The sequence below is a fragment of the Brassica napus genome, chromosome C5 (assembly GCF_020379485.1).
Source record: "Brassica napus cultivar Da-Ae chromosome C5, Da-Ae, whole genome shotgun sequence".
Classification (NCBI taxonomy): domain Eukaryota; kingdom Viridiplantae; phylum Streptophyta; class Magnoliopsida; order Brassicales; family Brassicaceae; genus Brassica; species Brassica napus.
This window is the reverse complement of record NC_063448.1, coordinates 50,816,493-50,838,626: the sequence shown is the minus strand read 5'-3', so window position 1 is coordinate 50,838,626 and position 22,134 is coordinate 50,816,493. Positions and strand designations below refer to the sequence as shown.

The 22,134-nt window shown below is 42.6% G+C and overlaps 4 protein-coding genes across 4 annotated transcripts; 2 read left to right on the top strand and 2 right to left on the bottom strand.

Moving 5' to 3' along the window:
* The first annotated feature begins 2,223 nt into the window (after nucleotides 1–2,223).
* Nucleotides 2,224–4,400, top strand: LOC106389851 (ALA-interacting subunit 1). Its single transcript, XM_013830196.3, has 8 exons — nucleotides 2,224–2,548; nucleotides 2,715–2,773; nucleotides 2,844–2,918; nucleotides 3,012–3,125; nucleotides 3,236–3,306; nucleotides 3,403–3,700; nucleotides 3,797–4,086; nucleotides 4,175–4,400. Exons 1-8 carry the CDS (start codon nucleotides 2,461–2,463, stop codon nucleotides 4,230–4,232), a joined length of 1,053 nt encoding a protein of 350 aa, XP_013685650.1. The 5' UTR covers nucleotides 2,224–2,460; the 3' UTR covers nucleotides 4,233–4,400.
* A 105-nt stretch (nucleotides 4,401–4,505) lies between these two features.
* LOC106389850 (zinc transporter 1) lies at nucleotides 4,506–5,809 on the bottom strand. The gene is made up of 2 exons (XM_013830195.3): nucleotides 4,994–5,809; nucleotides 4,506–4,922 (listed from the first exon to the last, which is right to left on the bottom strand). Exons 1-2 carry the CDS (start codon nucleotides 5,741–5,743, stop codon nucleotides 4,611–4,613), a joined length of 1,062 nt encoding a protein of 353 aa, XP_013685649.1. The 5' UTR covers nucleotides 5,744–5,809; the 3' UTR covers nucleotides 4,506–4,610.
* An 11,477-nt stretch (nucleotides 5,810–17,286) lies between these two features.
* Nucleotides 17,287–19,685, top strand: LOC106389846 (DCN1-like protein 2). The gene is made up of 11 exons (XM_013830191.3): nucleotides 17,287–17,502; nucleotides 17,719–17,780; nucleotides 17,965–18,101; nucleotides 18,200–18,258; nucleotides 18,330–18,353; nucleotides 18,612–18,694; nucleotides 18,790–18,854; nucleotides 18,961–19,010; nucleotides 19,097–19,198; nucleotides 19,283–19,342; nucleotides 19,447–19,685. Exons 1-11 carry the CDS (start codon nucleotides 17,500–17,502, stop codon nucleotides 19,549–19,551), a joined length of 750 nt encoding a protein of 249 aa, XP_013685645.1. The 5' UTR covers nucleotides 17,287–17,499; the 3' UTR covers nucleotides 19,552–19,685.
* On the bottom strand, nucleotides 19,225–22,078 carry LOC106389845 (pentatricopeptide repeat-containing protein At3g12770). The gene is made up of 2 exons (XM_013830189.3): nucleotides 21,847–22,078; nucleotides 19,225–21,756 (listed from the first exon to the last, which is right to left on the bottom strand). Exons 1-2 carry the CDS (start codon nucleotides 21,896–21,898, stop codon nucleotides 19,712–19,714), a joined length of 2,097 nt encoding a protein of 698 aa, XP_013685643.2. The 5' UTR covers nucleotides 21,899–22,078; the 3' UTR covers nucleotides 19,225–19,711.
* Between the last annotated feature and the right edge of the window lie 56 nt (nucleotides 22,079–22,134).

The window sequence follows — 22,134 nt, the reverse complement described above, 5'->3', positions numbered from 1 at the left end:
AGTTGACGAATATGTACGACTAGGTGAAACAACGGCTCGAAAATGTTTGCACCAATTTACCGCCGGAATAATCCACTTGTTTGGCGATGAATACTTAAGACGTCCCACACCGGAGGATCTTGAAAGACTACTACAAATTGGAGAAGAACGTGGATTTCCCGGGATGGTTGGAAGCAACGATTGTATGCATTGGGAGTGGAAGAACTGCCCCACCGCTTGGAAAGGAATGTATTCACGAGGAACCAGGAAACCAACAATTGTATTGGAGGCGGTAGCTTCATCAGACCTCTGGATATGGCATGCGTTTTTTGGAGCTCCAGATACTATGAACGATCTTAATATTCTTGATCGATCACCTGTTTTTGATGAAATAATTAACGGAAATGCTCCGGAAGTCAATTTCTATGTCAACGGAAGGGAGTACCATTTGGCTTACTACCTAGCCGATGGTATTTATCCGAAATGGGCGACTTTTATTCAATCTATCCGACTGCCACAAGGTCAAAGAATTGTTTATTTGCTAAGCACCAAGAAGCCGTGCGAAAAGATGTTGAGCGTGCCTTTGGAGTCCTGCAAGCTAGATTTGCCGTTGTTAGAAATCCATCTAATTTATGGGATAAATACAAAATAGGAAATATTATGAGAGCATGTATCATACTCCATAATATGATTGTCGAAGATGAACGACATTCATACACTCAGCATAGCGCTTCAGAATTTCAGCAAGGAGAAGATGTGGATCCTACATTTGTAGTCAAAAGGACTACAAATCTCGGTAATACAATGGGCCGTCGAGCAGAAGTTCGGGATAGACAAGGCCATCAACAATTAAAAGAAGATTTGATTGAAAATATATGGGCTAAATTTGGACATCTCCCGAATAATTACAATGTTTAGAGAAACTTAGACGGAAAAAAAAACTACAATGTTTAAGTTTCTATGAATTCAATAAAATGTTTTTTTTTCATGTTGTATTTTTTTTTCCAACTTTGTCATGTTTTAATGTTATATGTTTTTTTAATAATTTTCCTTTTATATGTTGTTACTTATTTAAATTAATAATAAATTTATTAAGAACCATCAAATTAATCCTACCAATAATCCTAAAATATGGGATTGTCCTTAACCTTGGTCCTTAACATAAAAAAACACTAAATTAATCTAAGGACTTAAGCATAAGTCCTACCAATAATCATGCCCTAAGCAGCTTGTTTGTTTTAAAAAAATGTTTTAATCTCGATGAGAGGATTCGTGTGCGGTGTGCTTTGAATAAAGATGACAAGTGGAATAAAGCTGATGCTTAACTTTGATCTCAACAATTAAGTTATGTGTGCAAATACGAGTCATGCAGGTTGGAAAAAAATAAAATAAAAAGTATATATTTTGTTTGCTTAGTTTTGAAGCCGCCTCTTGTCTCCTTTATTTGATAGGAATCTTCTTGTATGCATGTAAGATGAATCTATTCCCTTTCATATCACACACACCACTAAGAGCACATGCAAAGCTGAGTCTCATCAGACTCGATTTCCAATGTTTTTATATATTTTTTATTAATTTTTTTTTTTTTTGTCTAATTAAAAAAAAAAAAATTAATCGTAGACTGCCACGTGTCGTGGGGCCCGTGACACAGTAATAAAACTCAGCTAAGATCAATTTTTAGCTTGGGAGTTTTCGGCTCCGATCTGACACGAAAATAAAAAAAAAATCAATTTTTTAATATTTTTTTTAAGGATTTTTTCTATGGACCCTGAGTTGCATGTGTTCTAATGACTCCAACACAACTCAACCAAAAATGTAGACTTCTCTCACGTTACTGAGCAATACAAACATTAGACCCAAGAAGAAAGGTAATTAAGCCCATTTAAAAAGTATTCAAGCCCAGTCCAATAAACGTAAGGCCCAATTGAGTTAGGCCCCCTTTACCTTCGTTATTTTTTGTCTTTTGGTGTTCCTAACATGACAATTGCAATTCATAATTTTGTCATTTTTCCTACCCACTCTACTTTCTCTTGCTTATTCTATTTCTACTCATCAATCACCAAAGAATCTTAGCAATAGATCATTCTTTTTTTTCCTTTTTTTCTGATTTATGTGGTCTGAACACAATCGAATAATTGGTCATAACATGTGCTAGATCAAACTTAGGAAGTTAATTCGTGAACTAAACAAAGAAAGGGGACTATTATGTAAATTCAGTTAAATTAAAAAAAAAAGGAGCGAAGTTAACAAACAAACAAAAAAAAAAGGAGCGACTTTGACCAAATCAACCATGGGAGAGGGAGGAGGATCTACGAAACTTCGATTTGGGGGTTTTCTTATCTTCTAGATCGTAGCTAAATTGGTCTAAAGCCGTCGCCTTTGACGACGACCAAGCTTCTGGTCTCGTTTCTCCCTTTCTCTATTTCCTCCCCCCCCCCCCCCCGCCCCCCCACGCACAAACCTCTCACTTTTCCCTCAGCCATGCCTTCCAATACGGCGTCGTCTAGCTCCGCCCCTGCCGGATCTGCAGATTCTTCCGCCTCCCGGACAAAATCCAAGCGACCCAAGTGTAAATCTCTCTTCCTTTTGGATCCTCGTTGACTCTAATTATATTATCTGCAAAATCCATTCTTTTTGTTTCAGCTTCTTGCGTAGAAACAAAGTTAGAATCTTTAGCCATGTTTTTGAATTGAATTGAATCAACCAAGCTCTCGTTGATGTTTTTGGTTTTGCAGATTCGAAATTTACACAACAGGAGCTTCCTGCTTGCAAACCAATTCTCACGCCTGGTTGGGTATATAGCTTCTTTCTATTCTTTGAGAAACGTTATAAAAGTTTCCTTTTTTAATTATTTAATTTTGCAGGTGGTTCTGACGTTTTTAGTCATTAGTGTTATCTTCATCCCCCTTGGAGTTGTCTCTCTTTTCGCTTCCCAAGATGTAAGTGAGGATGAAGATCCTCATCTTTGCGCTTCGTTTTTCTTTTTATCCACGTTAACCAAATGTTTCTATCTCTTTATGTGATAATAATAGGTTGTTGAGATCGTTGATCGCTATGATAATGACTGCGTCCCGACGCCTGCTAGGGCTAACAAGGTTGCTTATATTCAAGGAGTTTCAGACAAATCTTGTAACCGGACACTAGTGGTGAGTTTCACTACGCAACAAGAGAACAACACTGTTTCATTCTTTGAGAGAAGGAGTAGCCTCTGATGTTGTCTTTTGTTTACTTTCTCCTTGTGGGTGGGTATCTTCAGGTTCCTAAGAAGATGAAGCAGCCTATCTACGTTTATTACCAGCTTGAGAACTTCTACCAGAACCACCGCAGGTATTCTATGGAGTTACTATAGTGCTTGACATTGAGTATGTGACTTTGATTCCTTAAATCCTTTTGTTTCTTGCATTGGTGTTTTGGATATTACAGGTATGTTAAAAGCAGAAGTGATTCTCAGTTGAGGAGTGTGAAAGATGAGAATCAAATAGATGCGTGCAAGCCTGAGGATGATGTTAATGGGCGGCCTATTGTGCCATGTGGTCTAATTGCTTGGAGTCTCTTTAATGACACATACGCTTTATCTAAAAACAACCAGCCTTTAACTGTAAACAAGAGAGGGATTGCTTGGAAGAGTGACAGGGAACACAAGTTCGGCAAAAATGTATTCCCCAAGAACTTTCAGGAGGGCAATATCACCGGTGGTGGCAGGCTAGATGCAAATAAATCGGTAAGCCTTTAATGCTTTGGTAGAGTCATCAAACTCTCGGTTGCAAAACACTTGATTTTGAATCTTTACCTCTCTCTGTCTCTTATGGTGTTTCAGCTGAGTGAGCAAGAGGATCTGATCGTGTGGATGAGAACTGCAGCTTTGCCAACGTTTAGAAAACTTTACGGGAAGATAGAGAGTGACCTGGAGAAAGGCGATACCATACACGTGACTCTGTTAAACAACTACAACACATACAGTTTCGATGGGAAGAAGAAGCTTGTTCTGTCAACAACCAGTTGGCTCGGTGGGAAGAATGACTTCCTCGGCATTGCTTACCTCACAGTTGGAGGAATCTGTTTCTTCTTGGCACTTGTGTTTACCATCATGTATCTTGTGAAACCAAGGTACATACAAATGATTCTTATCCTTGTTGGCTATTATATAACAGCAAAGCGTAGATAGATTTTGATTTGGTGTTGGTGTTTTTTGCAGGCGTCTTGGAGATCCTACTTACTTGTCATGGAACAGAGTTCCCGGTGGTGGTCGGTAAACAAAAGACTCTTTAAATGATCCGTGTATGTAAATCTCTTTATCCATGATTGTAATATTTAGCTAAAACTGCCAGTGATAGTTTGTATTTATAGATGTGTAAGTGCTATGATGATGTTACAGTTGAAAGATGCCCACCATGATTGATGCTTCCTATCATTTTCATTTACCTTTCTCCTTTTCTCTTCCTCCATCCACATAACGAATAAAGCACTTAGCTAGCCTCTCTCTTTCTGCCTTTAACTAATGTTTGTCTCTATCAAAAAGCAAGCCATTGAGTTCAAAACAGAATAGTATTGATTCCAAGATTACAGATTCGAGAAAAAAAAGAGCAGCATTGTGTGCTTGTTTGCTTGCTAGTATCTGTGGACACAATGTATCACGCCCAAATGGCTAAGAGAGACATGGAAGCAGCGCCGAGGAGGAGGGAGAGGAAAGCAGCCAAGTGAAGCCAGAGATTAGATTGCAATCTTGGGTTAACAAAGTCAGGAGCAAGAAGATCAACGAGTGACATGTAAATGAGTATCCCAGCTGATGCAGCGTTCAGCATTCCTTCCACCATGATTGCCTCTTTGCTCTCCCTCCCGTATCCTAAGCCACTCGACATCCCCATACCTATCCCTATCCCCACAGGCGCAGTCACTGAGAAAAATGTCGCCATTATCACCGTAGATTTTGACTGTAACTCCGCCTATAACATCAAAACATTTGTCAGAACTATATCAATAAAACCAATCGGAGATAAGTGGAGTGGATGCTTACGAGAGAGATGCAGCCACCGAGGCCAAGGCCTTCGAAGAACTGATGGAAAGAAAGTGCAGCCATGAGCGGCTTTATAGTGTCTACACTCTGTGAAGCTCCAAGAGATATCCCTATAATAACCGAATGCACAACTATCCCAATCTCAAGAACCTGAGAAACAATCCTTCTCCTGATCAACTCCGTCGACCCATGCGAGTGTCCATGACTCGCATGAGTATGAACATGAACATGACCCGCATGCTCTTCATCCTCAACCACGCTCACTTGCTTGTTTCCCATACTATGCTGCCTCTTGTAATACGCCGTCGCGAATGTATCGATCATAAGCGTCCCCATCGCCGACAGCATCGCGACAAAGCCAGCGAACGGGAACTTACCAGCTGCAGTGGTCTCAAGACAAGGCGAGCTTAGTCTCTCGAACGCGTCTGGTAATATATGGACGAACCCTGTACAGAGGATCACTCCTGCAGCGAAGGCTTTCACCATGAAGAAGATATCGTTCTCCGGCTGTAACGCCGGGATCTTCTTCCCTATCAACGGTAGACTCACGCCGACACCTCCTGCCACAAGAAGCAAAGCGATAGAACCGAGCTTCAGCGTTGTTGCTCGCTCTGCTTCCTCTTGTGACACAACGTCGTGTTCATCGTGACTTGTACAATCACTAGACGCGCAACAAACATGCATACATATCACTAATATTACATAAACTCTCAACATGTTTGTGGAGAAACAGAAACTGTATTCAGACATGAGTTTAGTTTAGATATTTTCTGGTTTCTATGTTGTAAGAAAGTAAAGTGTGGAGTGTTATGGAGAAGTAGGGGAAGCTTTTTATAATGAGAAAGCGAGAGAGAACCTTTAACTTTATTAGCGAGTGGTTCGTAAATGATAGTAGCAGAATATTAACTTACGTAGAGTTGACCACTATACATTACATACTAACTTCGTTGTCACGCATCTTATTACTCTGATAATTGTATAACTTTTAAGTCACTAACAATGACTAATCATAAAAATGGAATGAACAAAAAAAAAAGTATTGCTCTTTTGGCATTTTAAGTTTTTGTTATTTATGGGACAAGACGACTAAAGAAATTTCATTGGTTAGTACAAGAAGTTCCTTAAGTATCTTAGGTTGGAGTTTATGGATGGTTGATATAAGACGCCCTTTCGATAACTTCTAATCATTACTTATCTGTTTATATACATTTTTGAGATACAAAACAATTCAAAGATACATGTTGAGAAAAGTCATAGAGACAAGTTGAGTTTGGAGCTTGATTGGTCTTTAGATAACTAGCATACTGTTTTCTTTTACGTATGCGTAGATTTGGTCTTAAAGGAGATACGTTGTGAATGATTTCTAACCCTTGTAATTGCTAGTCAATAGTCATGATCATGGTGACTATTTTAACTACTTTATCAAAAGCGAAAAGAAAAATGTATACAAATTGTACTTTTTAACCAGAAAGTAAAATGTGAAGACAGAATGTCGTCATGGTAGTCTGCGAGCCGTGAGAAGAGTGATTTTAATTTAATTTTTCCATTTACTTTTGCCTTCAAAATGTTACGATGGTCTCATCGTCCTCACTCCTCACAAGGTGGTATCGGTGGGTAGTGTTGGGCCAATAAGGCCACGTGTTTTGAATTTTGATTTCACTGTCACCATTACGTTGAGTGCGATGGTTACCTGAACCTAATGTTGGCAACATTTTTCTTGTCAACAGCTTCAATTTCAATAATTGAAGAGTCTTCCATCTTGGGATGTAGACATGAGAAAAAAATAATAGGACTATAACTAGCTTTCCGCGCTAAGAAATGTACATTCGTAGAATAGAGTTTATAATACAAAAGGAACTCCGTCTCCAAGCATGCATTCTTGGCAAATCATCATGAACTTCTCAAACTGTAGTGACAGATAAGACCATTCATGTACATTTCATTGTTCAAATCAAAGTTCGAGGCTCCTAATGATGCAATGTCATTACCTGTGAGACCCATAAGGCGTAAAATATCCATATTTTTCAGATGATCATCAACTGAATGATCCTGTGACACCCCGATTTACATAATAAAATGTTACGATAAGTAAATAGTTCTGATACCAAAATGTGACACCCGTCACTTTCGAAATAGTAAAAATAATTCGATAAGTACAAATATCTGAAATATCCATTTATAAATATTTGAAAGTCCACATCCACGCTTGAATTCCATAATATAAAATAAAATCTGAAACATAAAGTACGACATAAACCGAGAGTCCGAACTACGAAATAACATAAACGATAAAAGCCCAAAGGCCTAGAGGCCCGATAACGATAAAAGCGATAAAAAGATAGATGCCCAAAAGCCCAATAGTAGTAAAAGCCCAAAAGCACCGGTCCGGTATAATCACTTCTGCTCGTCGGTCTCACCTGAAAGGGGGAAAGAAGGAGGGGTGAGCGACAGGGGAATCGCCCAGTGAGGTATGGGATGCTAATCCGCAAACCACTGACTCAGTTCATAGCACTACTAAAATGTAGGCCTAGCTCTAGCATGAAACAAACACGGTGTCGATTACACCACACAAAACAATCAACATATGTCTAGAGGACTAGACATGCTACAACCAATGCGATGATATCATACCGCATTTCCTTCATAAGGATATATATCTATAAATATAATTCTACAAGCGTCGTAAGTACAGTAGTCCACTCTGTACCCTCCGCAAATCCACGGCCTAGTGCAGAAATCTCTGCACCCCGCAATCTCAAACAATGCAGCCTAGTACAAACGTCTTTGTACCCCGCTAAACACACGGCCTAGTACAGATATCTCCGTACCCCGCGATCTCTCAAACAAGGCGTAGCTAGCACAGACGTCATGTGCCCCCGCAATCACACGGCCTAGTACAAACGTCTCTGTACCCCGCAAATTCCGCGGCCTAGTGCAGATACCTATGCACCCCGCAATCTCAACACATGGACTAACATATATACATATATATAATTAACAGTTTTTAGCAGCAATCATTTCAATCAACCGTTGAATCCTCTATTATCATATTTCCGGTTTAACAATCAATATCAATAACGAACAACCAAGACTCTCAAACAGACTCGATTCAAAGAGACGGATCCATGTTTCGAAACTAAACTTTCCATAATGGTAGTACTAAACTAGCTCGGGATTTAACGGAGTAGCCCTCACCTTAGCAATGAAGAGAAGTGGTATATATGAACTCCAGCTGCTCAAATGGACTCCAAATCTGAAATCAGATCGAAATTTCGAGTCAGAACACCTTTCGAACGGTTTAAAACGGGTATTTACGGAAAAGTCAACCCGCTGGTCAAAGATCAATTATTTAATTAATTAATTAATTAATTAATAAATTAATTAATCCGGTTTATCCTAACCGATTTCCAATTGATTTTAACCGACCGGTTTAACCTAACCGAATTGAAATCAATTTAAACCGGCTAACCAATCGGTTAACCGAGTCAACCGAGTTGACTCACTGAGTTGACTCGGCCGAGTTGACCGAGTCGCCGGTGAGTCACCGGTGTCGGTCACCGGCGGCGACGGCGGAGCTGCGGCGGCGGTTTACCGGAAAGTTGGCCGGCGGCGACGGCGGAGCTGCGGCGGCGGACGGTGGTCCGGCGGCGGAGCTGCGGTGGCGACGATTTCGGGCGGCGGCGCGTGCGTTTCACGCGCGCGCGAAGGGCGGTTTTTTGGAGGCGCGTACGGCTTCGTCCGGGCTCCGTTTGAGGCGTGGTTGGTGTCTACGGCTTCGTCTCGACGAGAGGAACACGATGATGGCCTTGGATGCATGAGATTTGCAATGGTTAAGAAGTTATGGTCGATTTACTAAAACGGCCGAAACTTAACTCAAAAACATGGCGGTTTTCAATTACCTTTGGTTGCGGATGATGGTGGTGACAAGCTGAACGTGATCACGGCACACGGTTGCTCCGGCGACGAGCTCAGGTGAGCTTTCTCTCTCTTTCTCTCTCTCTTTCTCTCTCTCTCTCTCTCTCTCTCTCTCTCTTTAAAGAAGTTGGAGATGGTGGAGATAATGGAGATGGTGGAGATGGTGGGGATGGTGGAGATGGTGGAAAAGAAGGTGAAAGTGGTGGGGTTGGGGAAAGAAGTGGAGATGGTGGGATTGGGTCATTACAAATTCTCCCCCACTTATAAGGAATTCGTCCCCGAATTCAAGTCATAAGCTGACATGCCCAATGTCAACCCGGAAAAGCTTCGGATAATCAATCCTCATCTGGGGCTCGGACTCCCAAGTCTCCTCCTGAATACCATCTCTCTCCCAACGAACTTTGACCATCATAGTCGTCATACCATCATCTGCTCTCACTTGGCGATCCAATAGCTCTACTGGCTGACACGGCGCACGCAAATTCCTACCAAGGTCACTGGGCGGCTGCTGCAAAATGAGCTCCGGTTCTCTCACGACTTTCCTCAAAACAGAAACATGAAACACGTCATGGAAATCTGATAACTCTTCGGATAAATCCAATCGGTAAGCAACTGCTCCAATTCGCTCCAAAATGGGATATGGTCCCATATATCTCGGTTTAAGCTTCTTCACCTTCCGAGTCTTAGATCCTCCCTGAAATGTCCTCATTTTCAGGTATACCAGGTCGCCAACCTGGAACTCCAAATCTTTACGCCGCTTATCTGCATAACTCTTCTGACGGTCATGGGCTTCCCTAAGCCGTATCTTAAGCATCTCAACCTGCTCAACTGTCTCTTGAACCATTGCAGGTTCTATCTCACGTCGCTCCCCCACTTCGGTCCAACAAAGCGGTGTGCGACAAGGCCTACCATAAAGGGCCTCATATGGCGCCATCTTAATGCTCGAGTGATAACTATTATTGTAGGCAAACTCCGCTAGGGGTAGGTACTTTGCCCAACTCCCTTCCCAATCCAAAACACAAGCTCTAAGCATATCCTCCAAAGTCTGAATCGTCCTCTCTGACTGACCGTCTGTCTGCGGGTGATACGCCGTACTCATATGCACTTTCGTCCCAAGCGCCTTCTGGAAGGCTCTCCAAAAGTCAGACGTAAACTTTGTATCTCGATCTGATACAATGCTGACAGGAACTCCATGCAATCTCACAATCTCGTTGATGTAACTCTGTGCTAACTGATCAGCTCTGTCCGTCTTCTTAATAGCTAGAAAATGGGCTGACTTGGTAAGTCTATCCACGATTACCCAGATGGCATTCTTTCCTCCTAAGGTGGTTGGCAACCCCGTCACAAAATCCATAGTTACCATGTCCCATTTCCACTCTGGCAATGGCAGGTTCTGCAATAACCCGCTAGGCACCTGATGCTCGGCCTTGACCATCTGACACGTCTGACACTGCGATATAAATGAAGCAACATCCCTCTTTATGCCAGGCCAATGATAATAACGCTTGAGATCCTTGTACATCTTGGTGTTTCCTGGATGAATAGAGAAACGCGAGTGGTGTGCCTGCTGCAAGATTTCCTTTTTTAACAACTCATCATTAGGCATACAAACCCGGTTCCGATACATGAACATCCCACTCGAAGCTGTATGATATCCAATACTCTCAATCTCGATCTGCTTACACAAAGCCTTATCTGCATCCTGAGCCTTACGCACTTTCCATAACAAATCTGCTTGCTCCACAGCCTCGAGGCCAACTGCCTCTCCCTCTACAGTAACTGCACATAATCTTAGACTAGCAAGTGTCCCAGTAAGCTCCTGGACCTCTTTGGTTCCCGATATATCGCTTCTGCGCCTACTCAAGGCATCCGCCACATGATTGGCTTTTCCCGGGTGATATGTGATCTCCAAATTGTAGTCTGCTAACAACTCCATCCATCTACGCTGCCTCAAATTCAAGTCCGTTTGCGTAAATATGTACTTCAGACTCTGGTGGTCCGTGAAAATCTTCACCTTCTCTCCATACAAGTATGACCTCCAGATTTTTAATGCAAATACAACTGCTGCCAACTCCAAATCATGAGTAGGATAATTGGCCTCGTGAGGCCTCAACTGTCGTGATGCATAGGCAATGACCTGACCTTCCTGCATCAGTACACATCCCAACCCGGTGCCTGACGCATCTGTGTAAACATCATATGGTATCCCTGGCCTCGGGAGTACCAAAACTGGCGCATGGGTCAGTTGTCGCTTCAACTCAGTGAAACTCCCCGAACATTCCTCTGTCCAATCAAACTCGGTGTCTTTTCCTGTTAGTCGTGTCATTGGCTTTGCAATGCTAGCAAAATTGTTGACATACTTTCTGTAGTATCCTGCCAAACCGAGAAAACTGCGGATCTCCGTCGCATTCTTAGGTGTCGGCCACTCTGAAATGGCGCTAATCTTCTCCTGATCTACGGCAACTCCCGCTTCTGAAACCACGTGACCCAAAAATCCAATCTTCTTCTGCCAAAAGCTACACTTGCTCAGCTTGGCAAATAACTGATGTTCCCGAAGCTTACCCAACACAATCCGCAAATGTTCAGCATGCTCTCCTCTACTCCGAGAGTAAACCAAGATGTCATCTATGAAAACGATCACACACTTATCCAAGTGCTCACGAAATACATCATTCATAAGCTTCATGAACGCTGCCGGTGCGTTCGTCAATCCAAATGGCATCACCACAAACTCATAATGCCCATAGCGTGTACGGAAGGCCGTCTTCCGCACATCTCCATCAGCTATCGCAATCTGGTGGTATCCCGATGCCAAGTCAATCTTAGAGAACCAAGAAGCTCCCTGCAACTGGTCCAACAACTCGTCGATACGCGGGAGCGGGTACTTATTCTTGATGGTCACTTTGTTCAAACCTCTGTAATCTATACAAAGTCTGAAACTCCCATCTTTCTTTTTCACAAACAACACTGGTGCTCCCCACGGTGACGTGCTTGGCCTGATAAACCCCTTATCAGATAGCTCCTCCAATTGTTTCTTTAACTCTGCCATCTCAGTTGGTGCGAGACGGTATGGAGCTCGTGAAATTGGTGCTGCTCCTGGCTCTACTTCTATTGTAAGAACGTCCGCTCTAGCTGGTGGTGGCCCTTTTAAAGGCTCAAAAACATCCTCGTACTCGGCGACCACTGATATATCATGCAGCTTCTGCTGACCGTCCTCCTTAGCCATCGAAATTGTTGCCAAAAATCCCTCTGCTCCACTTTCCAATAATTCTTCTGCACGCAACATGGATACGATAGGAATTTCCCGGTGTGTCTGAATTTCCTCGCAAATGATCTTTCCTTCTTCTCTAGGGATATTAACTCTTGCCTTCGGACAATCCAAGATTACTCGATGTCGCGACAGCCAATCCATCCCAAGTATAACATCGTAGGAGCTCATCTCTATCTCCGTCAAATCTCCGAGCAACTCGACTCCTCCAAGTAGAACTGGTACATCGTGATAAATGCCAACTGCACCCAACTTCTCCGTGCCGACAGTCTGGATCTGCTTAGCCTTCGGTTCAAAGACTCCCCGAAAAGACCAAGACTGGACTAAGCGCGGACTCACAAAACTATGAGAGGTTCCCGTGTCGAATAAGGTATAAGCTGACTCTCCTCCAACTAAAACCGATCCTGCACGAGATTTTGCTAACTACACATGACAACCACAAACCAAAATACTCAAACACAACAAGTATGAAAAAGTCACATACCCGCTATCGGTTCAACTCCTTGGGGATCTCCAACTGTAAAGACCCGTGGAGCGATGGCTAGACGCTTCAGTGGTGGTGGAAGCGCTGCATTGCCTCTCCTCGGACAATCTCTGTAGATGTGACCCGGCTGGTTGCAGCCGTAACAGTTCCTCGCTGCCACTGCTGGTGCTACTGCTGCTGCTGGTGTTGCAACCTGAGTTCGTGGTGGCTTCCTACAGTTCTTCGCAAGATGCCCAAACTGATCGCAATTATAGCACTGGAAACATTCCCCAAAATGGTGGCGACGACAACGCCCACAACGGGGTGCTCCAGTCTGCTCACAAGGCCTCTTCTGCGACCCCGAAGCTCCTCCTGCCTTAGGCTGAACTGCTTTGGAGAACTTCTGCTCCTCACCCATACATTTCTCCTGCACAGCCGCCTTCTCTACCAGATCCTCCAAACTGGTGTAGGTAACCACACTGCACCTACCACGAAGCTCTACTCGCATCCCATCTAAGAACCTCCTGATCAGATCCTCCTCATCTATGTTGTTACCCACAAATCTGCGGAGTTGGTTAAACTCCCGCTCATACTCCCTGACAGACTTTGCACCCTGCCTCAAATGCTCGAAATCATTCTTCTTCTCATGCAAAGCTTCCCTCGGAAAATACTTCTTGTTGAACGCATAAAGAAAATCATCATATGTCAGCTCACCACGGTGCATCAATCTCACTCCATCCCACCAGATTGATGCATCTCCGCGCAAATACAACTCAGCGATGTTTAGCTTGAGCCTTGGTGGGCACGAGATGGTCTTCAAACACTTATCCAAACTGTGCTTCCAATCGTGAGCAACTGTAGGTTCCGTCGTTCCAGTGAAATGCTCCAAACTCACATACTTCATCTGTCCCAACACCCTGATAAATGTCTCATCAACCTCGGGCACCTGAACTGGGAAAGCAGGTGGCGGCGGTGGAACCTGAAAAACTCCTGGAACCGGCTGAACAGGAACCTGAGGGTACTGCTGGACTGGAGCCGGCTGATGTGGAACCTGATGATAATGCTGAACCTAAACTGGTGGAGCCTGCTGCATGCGAATCTGCGGACCCTGCTGTACTGCAGCCATCTGTCTGGCAACCTCCTGAGCAGCTATTCGGGCAGCCTCCTGGGCAGCTTGCTGGACTGTCTCCTGTGCAGCCTGCCTAGCGGCATCCTGAACCATCTGTCTCAAAGCATCCTGATCAATAGGCGGAGCCGCCTGCTGCTGAACTGCGGGCTGGACATGCTCATCTTCAACCTCTCTAGCAACTCTGGGAGTCTGAGTACGAACAACTCTCTTCCTGGGCGCCATCTGAAGGAAAAGCGAAAAAGTTAACTTATGCCGATCTCTGGATACCAACATTTAAGAAGTAGTGATACCGAACGAAAAGGTGCGATTTATTTTCATTTTCAAAACTCCCAAATCCCCAAAATATTTTGATATCGTCTAAAACCGTTTAAACCGAATAAAACCGAGTCTCCAAAATCGCCATCCCGGGTCGGAGCCGGGACGGAACCCGCTCTGATACCAAATTGTGACACCCCGATTTACATAATAAAATGTTACGATAAGTAAATAGTTCTGATACCAAAATGTGACACCCGTCACTTTCGAAATAGTAAAAATAATTCGATAAGTACAAATATCTGAAATATCCATTTATAAATATTTGAAAGTCCACATCCACGCTTGAATTCCATAATATAAAATAAAATCTGAAACATAAAGTACGACATAAACCGAGAGTCCGAACTACGAAATAACATAAACGATAAAAGCCCAAAGGCCTAGAGGCCCGATAACGATAAAAGCGATAAAAAGATAGATGCCCAAAAGCCCAATAGTAGTAAAAGCCCAAAAGCACCGGTCCGGTATAATCACTTCTGCTCGTCGGTCTCACCTGAAAGGGGGAAAGAAGGAGGGGTGAGCGACAGGGGAATCGCCCAGTGAGGTATGGGATGCTAATCCGCAAACCACTGACTCAGTTCATAGCACTACTAAAATGTAGGCCTAGCTCTAGCATGAAACAAACACGGTGTCGATTACACCACACAAAACAATCAACATATGTCTAGAGGACTAGACATGCTACAACCAATGCGATGATATCATACCGCATTTCCTTCATAAGGATATATATCTATAAATATAATTCTACAAGCGTCGTAAGTACAGTAGTCCACTCTGTACCCTCCGCAAATCCACGGCCTAGTGCAGAAATCTCTGCACCCCGCAATCTCAAACAATGCAGCCTAGTACAAACGTCTTTGTACCCCGCTAAACACACGGCCTAGTACAGATATCTCCGTACCCCGCGATCTCTCAAACAAGGCGTAGCTAGCACAGACGTCATGTGCCCCCGCAATCACACGGCCTAGTACAAACGTCTCTGTACCCCGCAAATTCCGCGGCCTAGTGCAGATACCTATGCACCCCGCAATCTCAACACATGGACTAACATATATACATATATATAATTAACAGTTTTTAGCAGCAATCATTTCAATCAACCGTTGAATCCTCTATTATCATATTTCCGGTTTAACAATCAATATCAATAACGAACAACCAAGACTCTCAAACAGACTCGATTCAAAGAGACGGATCCATGTTTCGAAACTAAACTTTCCATAATGGTAGTACTAAACTAGCTCGGGATTTAACGGAGTAGCCCTCACCTTAGCAATGAAGAGAAGTGGTATATATGAACTCCAGCTGCTCAAATGGACTCCAAATCTGAAATCAGATCGAAATTTCGAGTCAGAACACCTTTCGAACGGTTTAAAACGGGTATTTACGGAAAAGTCAACCCGCTGGTCAAAGATCAATTATTTAATTAATTAATTAATTAATTAATAAATTAATTAATCCGGTTTATCCTAACCGATTTCCAATTGATTTTAACCGACCGGTTTAACCTAACCGAATTGAAATCAATTTAAACCGGCTAACCAATCGGTTAACCGAGTCAACCGAGTTGACTCACTGAGTTGACTCGGCCGAGTTGACCGAGTCGCCGGTGAGTCACCGGTGTCGGTCACCGGCGGCGACGGCGGAGCTGCGGCGGCGGTTTACCGGAAAGTTGGCCGGCGGCGACGGCGGAGCTGCGGCGGCGGACGGTGGTCCGGCGGCGGAGCTGCGGTGGCGACGATTTCCGGCGGCGGCGCGTGCGTTTCACGCGCGCGCGAAGGGCGGTTTTTTGGAGGCGCGTACGGCTTCGTCCGGGCTCCGTTTGAGGCGTGGTTGGTGTCTACGGCTTCGTCTCGACGAGAGGAACACGATGATGGCCTTGGATGCATGAGATTTGCAATGGTTAAGAAGTTATGGTCGATTTACTAAAACGGCCGAAACTTAACTCAAAAACATGGCGGTTTTCAATTACCTTTGGTTGCGGATGATGGTGGTGACAAGCTGAACGTGATCACGGCACACGGTTGCTCCGGCGACGAGCTCAGGTGAGCTTTCTCTCTCTTTCTCTCTCTCTTTCTCTCTCTCTCTCTCTCTCTCTCTCTCTCTCTCTTTAAAGAAGTTGGAGATGGTGGAGATAATGGAGATGGTGGAGATGGTGGGGATGGTGGAGATGGTGGAAAAGAAGGTGAAAGTGGTGGGGTTGGGGAAAGAAGTGGAGATGGTGGGATTGGGTCATTACAGATCCATCCACAACCACATGTGGTATTTTATGATTCATCAAACCTGCATGATAAATCATTCACATGCATCTACATGTGCATTGTCCATTATTTATATCACGGATATATTGTTCATATTGTTTTACATAATTTACGAGATGTGTACTTTAATTTGAAATTATTACTAGCTTTAAGCTGCATTTTACGGATGAAATTTATATAAAATATTCACCTTCTTTGGGTCAGAAATCTCCACTTTTTATATATGAATTCTTCTACTAAATCAGAATTTCATAGACTGTATTTATTATTGAGAAATAATGATTTTATTTGTTATTTATTAGGTATTCTGGTTTTATTTTCTATCTATTGGATATTTTTTTATTTAAAATATAATTAAATTTTATATAGTTATGACATGTTTAAAAGTTTAGTAAGAGATATGTTACTATTAAGTTGGATCAAATAACATCCATTCATATTCAATAAAATCTTTAATTTTTAGACTAATAAAAAAATGAATAATCTAATAGTATAACAAAATTATTAAATTTATTACTCTTTTAAATAAATAGTGTTGAATGTTTTTTAGCTTTACAATATAAAATATGACAAATATTCTTCATATTTTGTGATAAAAATCTCTTTATAGATATTAAATTTAGTTAAACTTATGTATTTATATGACATAGATATAGATGATAAAGAAAATATTACTAGCAAAAACATATAAAATGTTTATCCGTGGTCTGTTTCCACCCGGAAATTAGGTGAGTGTTTTTGATAGACGGAATCTAACTTTTTTTAGTTTCAAGAAAAAACATAGAAAATGTAAAAAAAAAAACAAAAAACAAAAATACCGAAATTAATACCGAGATACAAGTCTTCCGGTCTATTACCGAGATAGAATTCTTCCGGTCCAGTTCCGAGATATTTTACTATATACCGGTTTTCGAGATATTTTACTATGTACCGGTTTGATCAAACCGAGCCTTTGCAAATGGGAAAAAAAATCTCCAGAGTATATAAAAAAAAAGGCATTGAAGAAGAGAGAGAGGCGGACAGGAGGAAAGTGAGAAAGCTTAAAAGCAATCGTCGCGAGTCTTCCCCGAGTCACTCCCCTCTCTTCTCTCGGCGGCGTTCTCGTTCGATTAGGGTTTTTGTGTCACCTTGCAGATTCTTCAACACACAATGGTACGCGCTTTCTCCTTTCTTTCTTCCTTCCTTCTTGCTCTGTGTTTTTTTTTTTTCCGGATCCACTTAATCTCTGTATCTGACGCTGTAAAGCTTTTGTCTTTTGATAATTCAATTCCAAAGTAGAATCGAAAGCCCATTACTTTTTTGCGATTCAGTGGTTTACCGATCATCTTTTGTGTGTAATTTTGATTCAATCATATGATCTTGTGCCAGCATAAGTTGAGTAGAAGCAACCGCGACAAACTTCAGCAGTTCGTGGCTATCACTGGAGCTAGGTAACTGGATCTATCTTTACCTTATCGCTAGTTTACTGTAGATTCGATGTTTTGTAAGGGCTAGAAACAGTGATTAGTACTGTAGCTGCTTGAGAGCTAACGTGTTTGCATCATTCTTGTGTTTTTTTTTAACCATAAATCTTGAAACTTTTGGTTTGGTGACTTTGTTTAATGATGTGGGCAGTGATAAGAATGCTCTTCAGGCTCTCAAAGCCAGCGATTGGCAGCTCGAAGCAGCTTTTGATGTGTTTTACAGCCAGCCCCAGCCAAGAAGCAATGGTGATATGAGACGCTTGGAGGAGCTCTACAATAGATATAAAGGCGAGCTGCCTTCTTTCTCTCGAGTTGATTAAAAAACCTATGTTTTGATATCATTTGTGTACTTTTATGGTTTAAAAGTTTCATGTTACATTCTGCAGACCCATATTCTGATATGATTCTGGCCGAAGGTATCTCGGTTCTGTGTAGTGATCTTCAGGTATGTTTTATCTCCTTTGAATAATCCTAAGAATGATGTGGTTTATTACTGACTTGATTTTTTTTCTCCAGGTGGAACCCCAAGACATTGTCACGGTATGTCTATTCTGAAATCTTTTTTCATACAACTTGTTTGTGTGCATTTGTTTTCTTCATTTGCTCTCTGGCTGCCAAAGTATTAGTTAATTAGTAATTTGTGAGAGAGATAGTGACTTGAAAAGCTAAGAATGACAAAAAATCGAGATCCCGGGAGGAACAGATTAGAAATAGGGTTGTAAACTCATTGGTTTCTTTCATTGTTGCTCTGACTTTTCTTGTTCATCTTCTGACCATTAACGGGTACTTCTGTTTCAGCTGGTTCTGTCGTGGCATATGAATGCTGCAACAGCGTGTGAATTTTCCAAGGAAGAATTTTTTGGTGGATTACAGGCATTAGGGTGAGTGAACTCTAGTCCTAATGATGTTAACGTTGTGGCCTGTTCTATGACTTTTTGGTGCGGAGTTTAACTTTGACCCAATTTTGTGATGGCAGCGTAGATTCCATTGGGAAGTTGCAAGAAAAGCTGTCATTTATGCGTTCTGAGCTTAAAGATGAACGTAAGAAACAAACTGAAATATCCATTCGTTATCCTGTTTTATGATTTGGGTTTAGAAAGTTCCATGTTGGCTGACATGTTCTTCTTGTGCGTTTATGTTTGTTCAGAAAAGTTCCATGAAATATACAACTTTGCTTTTGGGTGGGCGAAAGAGAAGGTAAACAAAGCTTGTTCTGAAGTAGTTGCCATCGCGAGGTGTTCTCTCTTTGTTAGTGACAATCTTCATTTGTTAAAATGTTTCAGGGACAGAAGTCTCTTGCTTTAGATACAGCTATTGGTATGTGGCAGCTGCTTTTTGCAGAAAGAGAGTGGCCATTAGTAAACCACTGGTGTGATTTCTTACAGGTTAACAAACACTCGTGAGTTTAGTATTATCATCAAAAGGCATGTTCTTATTGCTTCTGATACAATTTTGCTTCCTAAAATCAGGATCGTCACAACAAGGCCATATCTAAAGACACGTGGGCACAGCTCCTGGAGTTTGCAAGGGTAATAGAAAAACACTAGTTATAATTGTGTCATTGAGCTTACATATTGATTGCAACTAGGGCTTAGCGTTGATATATGGATTGAGACCGTAGTTTGTGTTGCAGACGGTGGACCCGGCGCTGTCGAACTACGATGCAGAAGGAGCATGGCCTTACCTCATCGATGAGTTCGTTGAGTACCTGTATGACAAGAGCGTTGTTGAGAAGTAACATGCCAATTGGGAGAAGTACTCAGCTCTATTTTTACAGTGGTCCTTGCTCATTATTTATGAATAGACTTGTGTGTTCTTGTCCGAATCTTCATCTTCTTATTTTGATGATCAAATAACTAAGATGTTCCAACTTTCAGACATCCAGTATCTATCTTCTATTACCAATAATCACCGCACGAACAAACTCCATCCTTGAAATGGTGGAACCGATTGGTGTCTCTCACAACAATCTCTCTACCCACAAGCTTCGAGATAACTTTTGTAGCAGCGTGACAGTTCACACAAGCTCTCAGATTCTTTGTGATCCGCAGCGTTGTCTCTTGGGGCGTACTTATAAGTCCATACGCAATAGCTATCCTCTCGCTGTGGCTGCACAGAGTCTCCTCAGCTTCTTCATCGTTGAGATCGTGCAGCGATGCATCCTTGTACGCCACAAATCCACTTTCCTTCAGTTTAGTCTCAATCCACTCCACTTGTCTCTCAATCTCTTCATATCTTGGATGCGACTTATCACCAACTCGAAAAGCCTCCAACCTTCCCCTTACTTCAACCCAGCTGCATCCAACGTCTTTGCTCAATCCCTTCTCCTTCATTCTCAGTCGCACCTCTGCAACGCGGTCCCACAAACGAGCTGCAGCATACAGATTAGATAGCTGCACGTAATGGCCAGTGTTGGATGGGTCTATTGAGAAAAGTTGTTGAGCTGCGTACTCTCCCAAGCCCACGTGGCGATGTTTCTTGCAGGCGCTTAGGAGCGCTCCCCAAACCGTTACACCGGGATGGATAGGCATGCATCTGATCACCTCATAAGCTTGATCAATATGACCAGCACGCCCCAGAAGATCGATGACGCATGCATAGTGTTGCTGCTGCGGGTTGATTTTGTGGTCTGTCATCCTGTTGAAGAACCACCAGCCTTCTCTTACCAAGCCTGAATGGTTACAAGCCACGAGAAGCCCCAGGAAAGTGACGTCATTGGGTTGCACTCCACCACGCTCCATAGCACGGTATAGACTGATAGCTTCTCTAGCCCGCCCGTGCAGTCCATACCCAACGATCATAGCACTCCACACCACAACGTCTCTATCAAGTGTTCTGTCGAAAACTGATCTTGCGCACTCTACACTTCCGCATTTAGCAAACATATCGATAAGGGCGCTGCTAATAAAAACATCATCCCTGTAGTCGCTCCTGCCTATATACTCGTCCATCCAGCGAGCCTGCTCAAGAGAACCTACTTGAGCACAAGCCGAAACGGCAGATGTTATGGAGATGGTGTCAGGTCTTACACCTTTATTGATCATCTCATGAAACGCATCAATAGCGTCTTTGGCATAGCCGTTCTTCGCATACCCAGAGATCATGGCGTTCCACAAAATCAAGTTCGGTGACTTCATCTTACCAAAGAGAATCTTGGCGGTTTCGACTTGGCCACACTTTGCGTACATGGTGTTGAGAGAGATGAGCAAGTCAGGCTCTGTTTCAAGACCAATCTTCACAACAGAACCATGAACAGCTCTCCCTTGCTCCAAATCCTGCAGGCACGTAAAAGCATTGAGAACGCTGACGAGAGCTACACAATCAAGCTTCACATCCATCTTCCTCATCTGACTGAAAATCTCTAACGCCTCCAGAGGCTCACCGTTCTGAGCATAAGCTGAAACAATAGCCGTCCACGAGACTACCGTTCTCTCTGACATTGGCAGCCCTTCAAACACAGTTCTCGCACTCCCCATACGCCTACACTTCGCGTACAGTGCAATGAGACCGTTCTGAACAAACCCATCTGCTTCGAATCCAAGCCTGAGCACCTGAGCATGCACGAGCCGACCCATCTGAAGGTGAGGCAAACCGCTGCAAGCTTTAAGAAGATGAGGGAAAGTGAAGGAATCAGGAGAGACGCGAGCGAGTTGCATCTTGGAATACATGAGAAGCGCATCTTGGAAGAGATTGTTTCTTGAATAACCCGTTATAATAGCATTCCAAGGGAATATCTGAGGGCGAGGCAAATCGTCGAACACCTTGCGTGCGAAGCGTATGTCACCAAAGGAAGAGCTTGCGTGGATGAGCTTGGTGATCAATAAACTACTGAGCTGCAAACCCAATACAAATAAACGTGCGTGGATTTGCCTAAGCTGAGATTTGTGAGTGGAGCTGCCGATAAGCGAGGCGTAGAAAGAATCTGAATGGATCCCACTGTTGGCTACATCAAACATGAACATGTTTTTCACTTGAAAAGATCAAAGCTTTACGTGTAGCAAAGCTGCAGAATTGAGTAGCAAAGAGTTCTTACAGTGGAGAAAAGGAGAAGCAAGAAGAGATGATTCCGACATTGTCATTCCCATGTCCTCCTAAGTCCTAACAATATCTTGTTCCATATTCATCTCCAAAAAAAAATTGTATGTTGTATTCAACAAAAAGAATGTATCTCGTATTAAAAATTTGTATTTTTTTTTTACATAATACTCTCACCATTCCATAAAAAATGTTAAAAATTTATTTAATTTATATTTTTGTTTATTTACCTGTTTTAGTCATATTAATTACATATAACTATACTACATGGATTATTTATTCTTTT

Coding starts and splice junctions, on each gene's coding strand:
- LOC106389851 (XM_013830196.3), top strand. CDS start 2,461: ATGCCTTCCAATACGGCGTCGTCTAGCTCCGCCCCTGCCGGATCTGCA. Junction 3,701..3,796: donor GGCTAGATGCAAATAAATCG/GTAAGCCTTTAA, acceptor ATGGTGTTTCAG/CTGAGTGAGCAAGAGGATCT. Junction 4,087..4,174: donor ATGTATCTTGTGAAACCAAG/GTACATACAAAT, acceptor TGTTTTTTGCAG/GCGTCTTGGAGATCCTACTT.
- LOC106389850 (XM_013830195.3), bottom strand. CDS start 5,743: ATGTCTGAATACAGTTTCTGTTTCTCCACAAACATGTTGAGAGTTTAT. Junction 4,923..4,993: donor TCGGTGGCTGCATCTCTCTC/GTAAGCATCCAC, acceptor TTGATGTTATAG/GCGGAGTTACAGTCAAAATC.
- LOC106389846 (XM_013830191.3), top strand. Junction 19,199..19,282: donor ACTGGTGTGATTTCTTACAG/GTTAACAAACAC, acceptor TCCTAAAATCAG/GATCGTCACAACAAGGCCAT. Junction 19,343..19,446: donor AGCTCCTGGAGTTTGCAAGG/GTAATAGAAAAA, acceptor TTTGTGTTGCAG/ACGGTGGACCCGGCGCTGTC.
- LOC106389845 (XM_013830189.3), bottom strand. CDS start 21,898: ATGGGAATGACAATGTCGGAATCATCTCTTCTTGCTTCTCCTTTTCTC. Junction 21,757..21,846: donor TGCTTCTCCTTTTCTCCACT/GTAAGAACTCTT, acceptor TGTTTGATGTAG/CCAACAGTGGGATCCATTCA.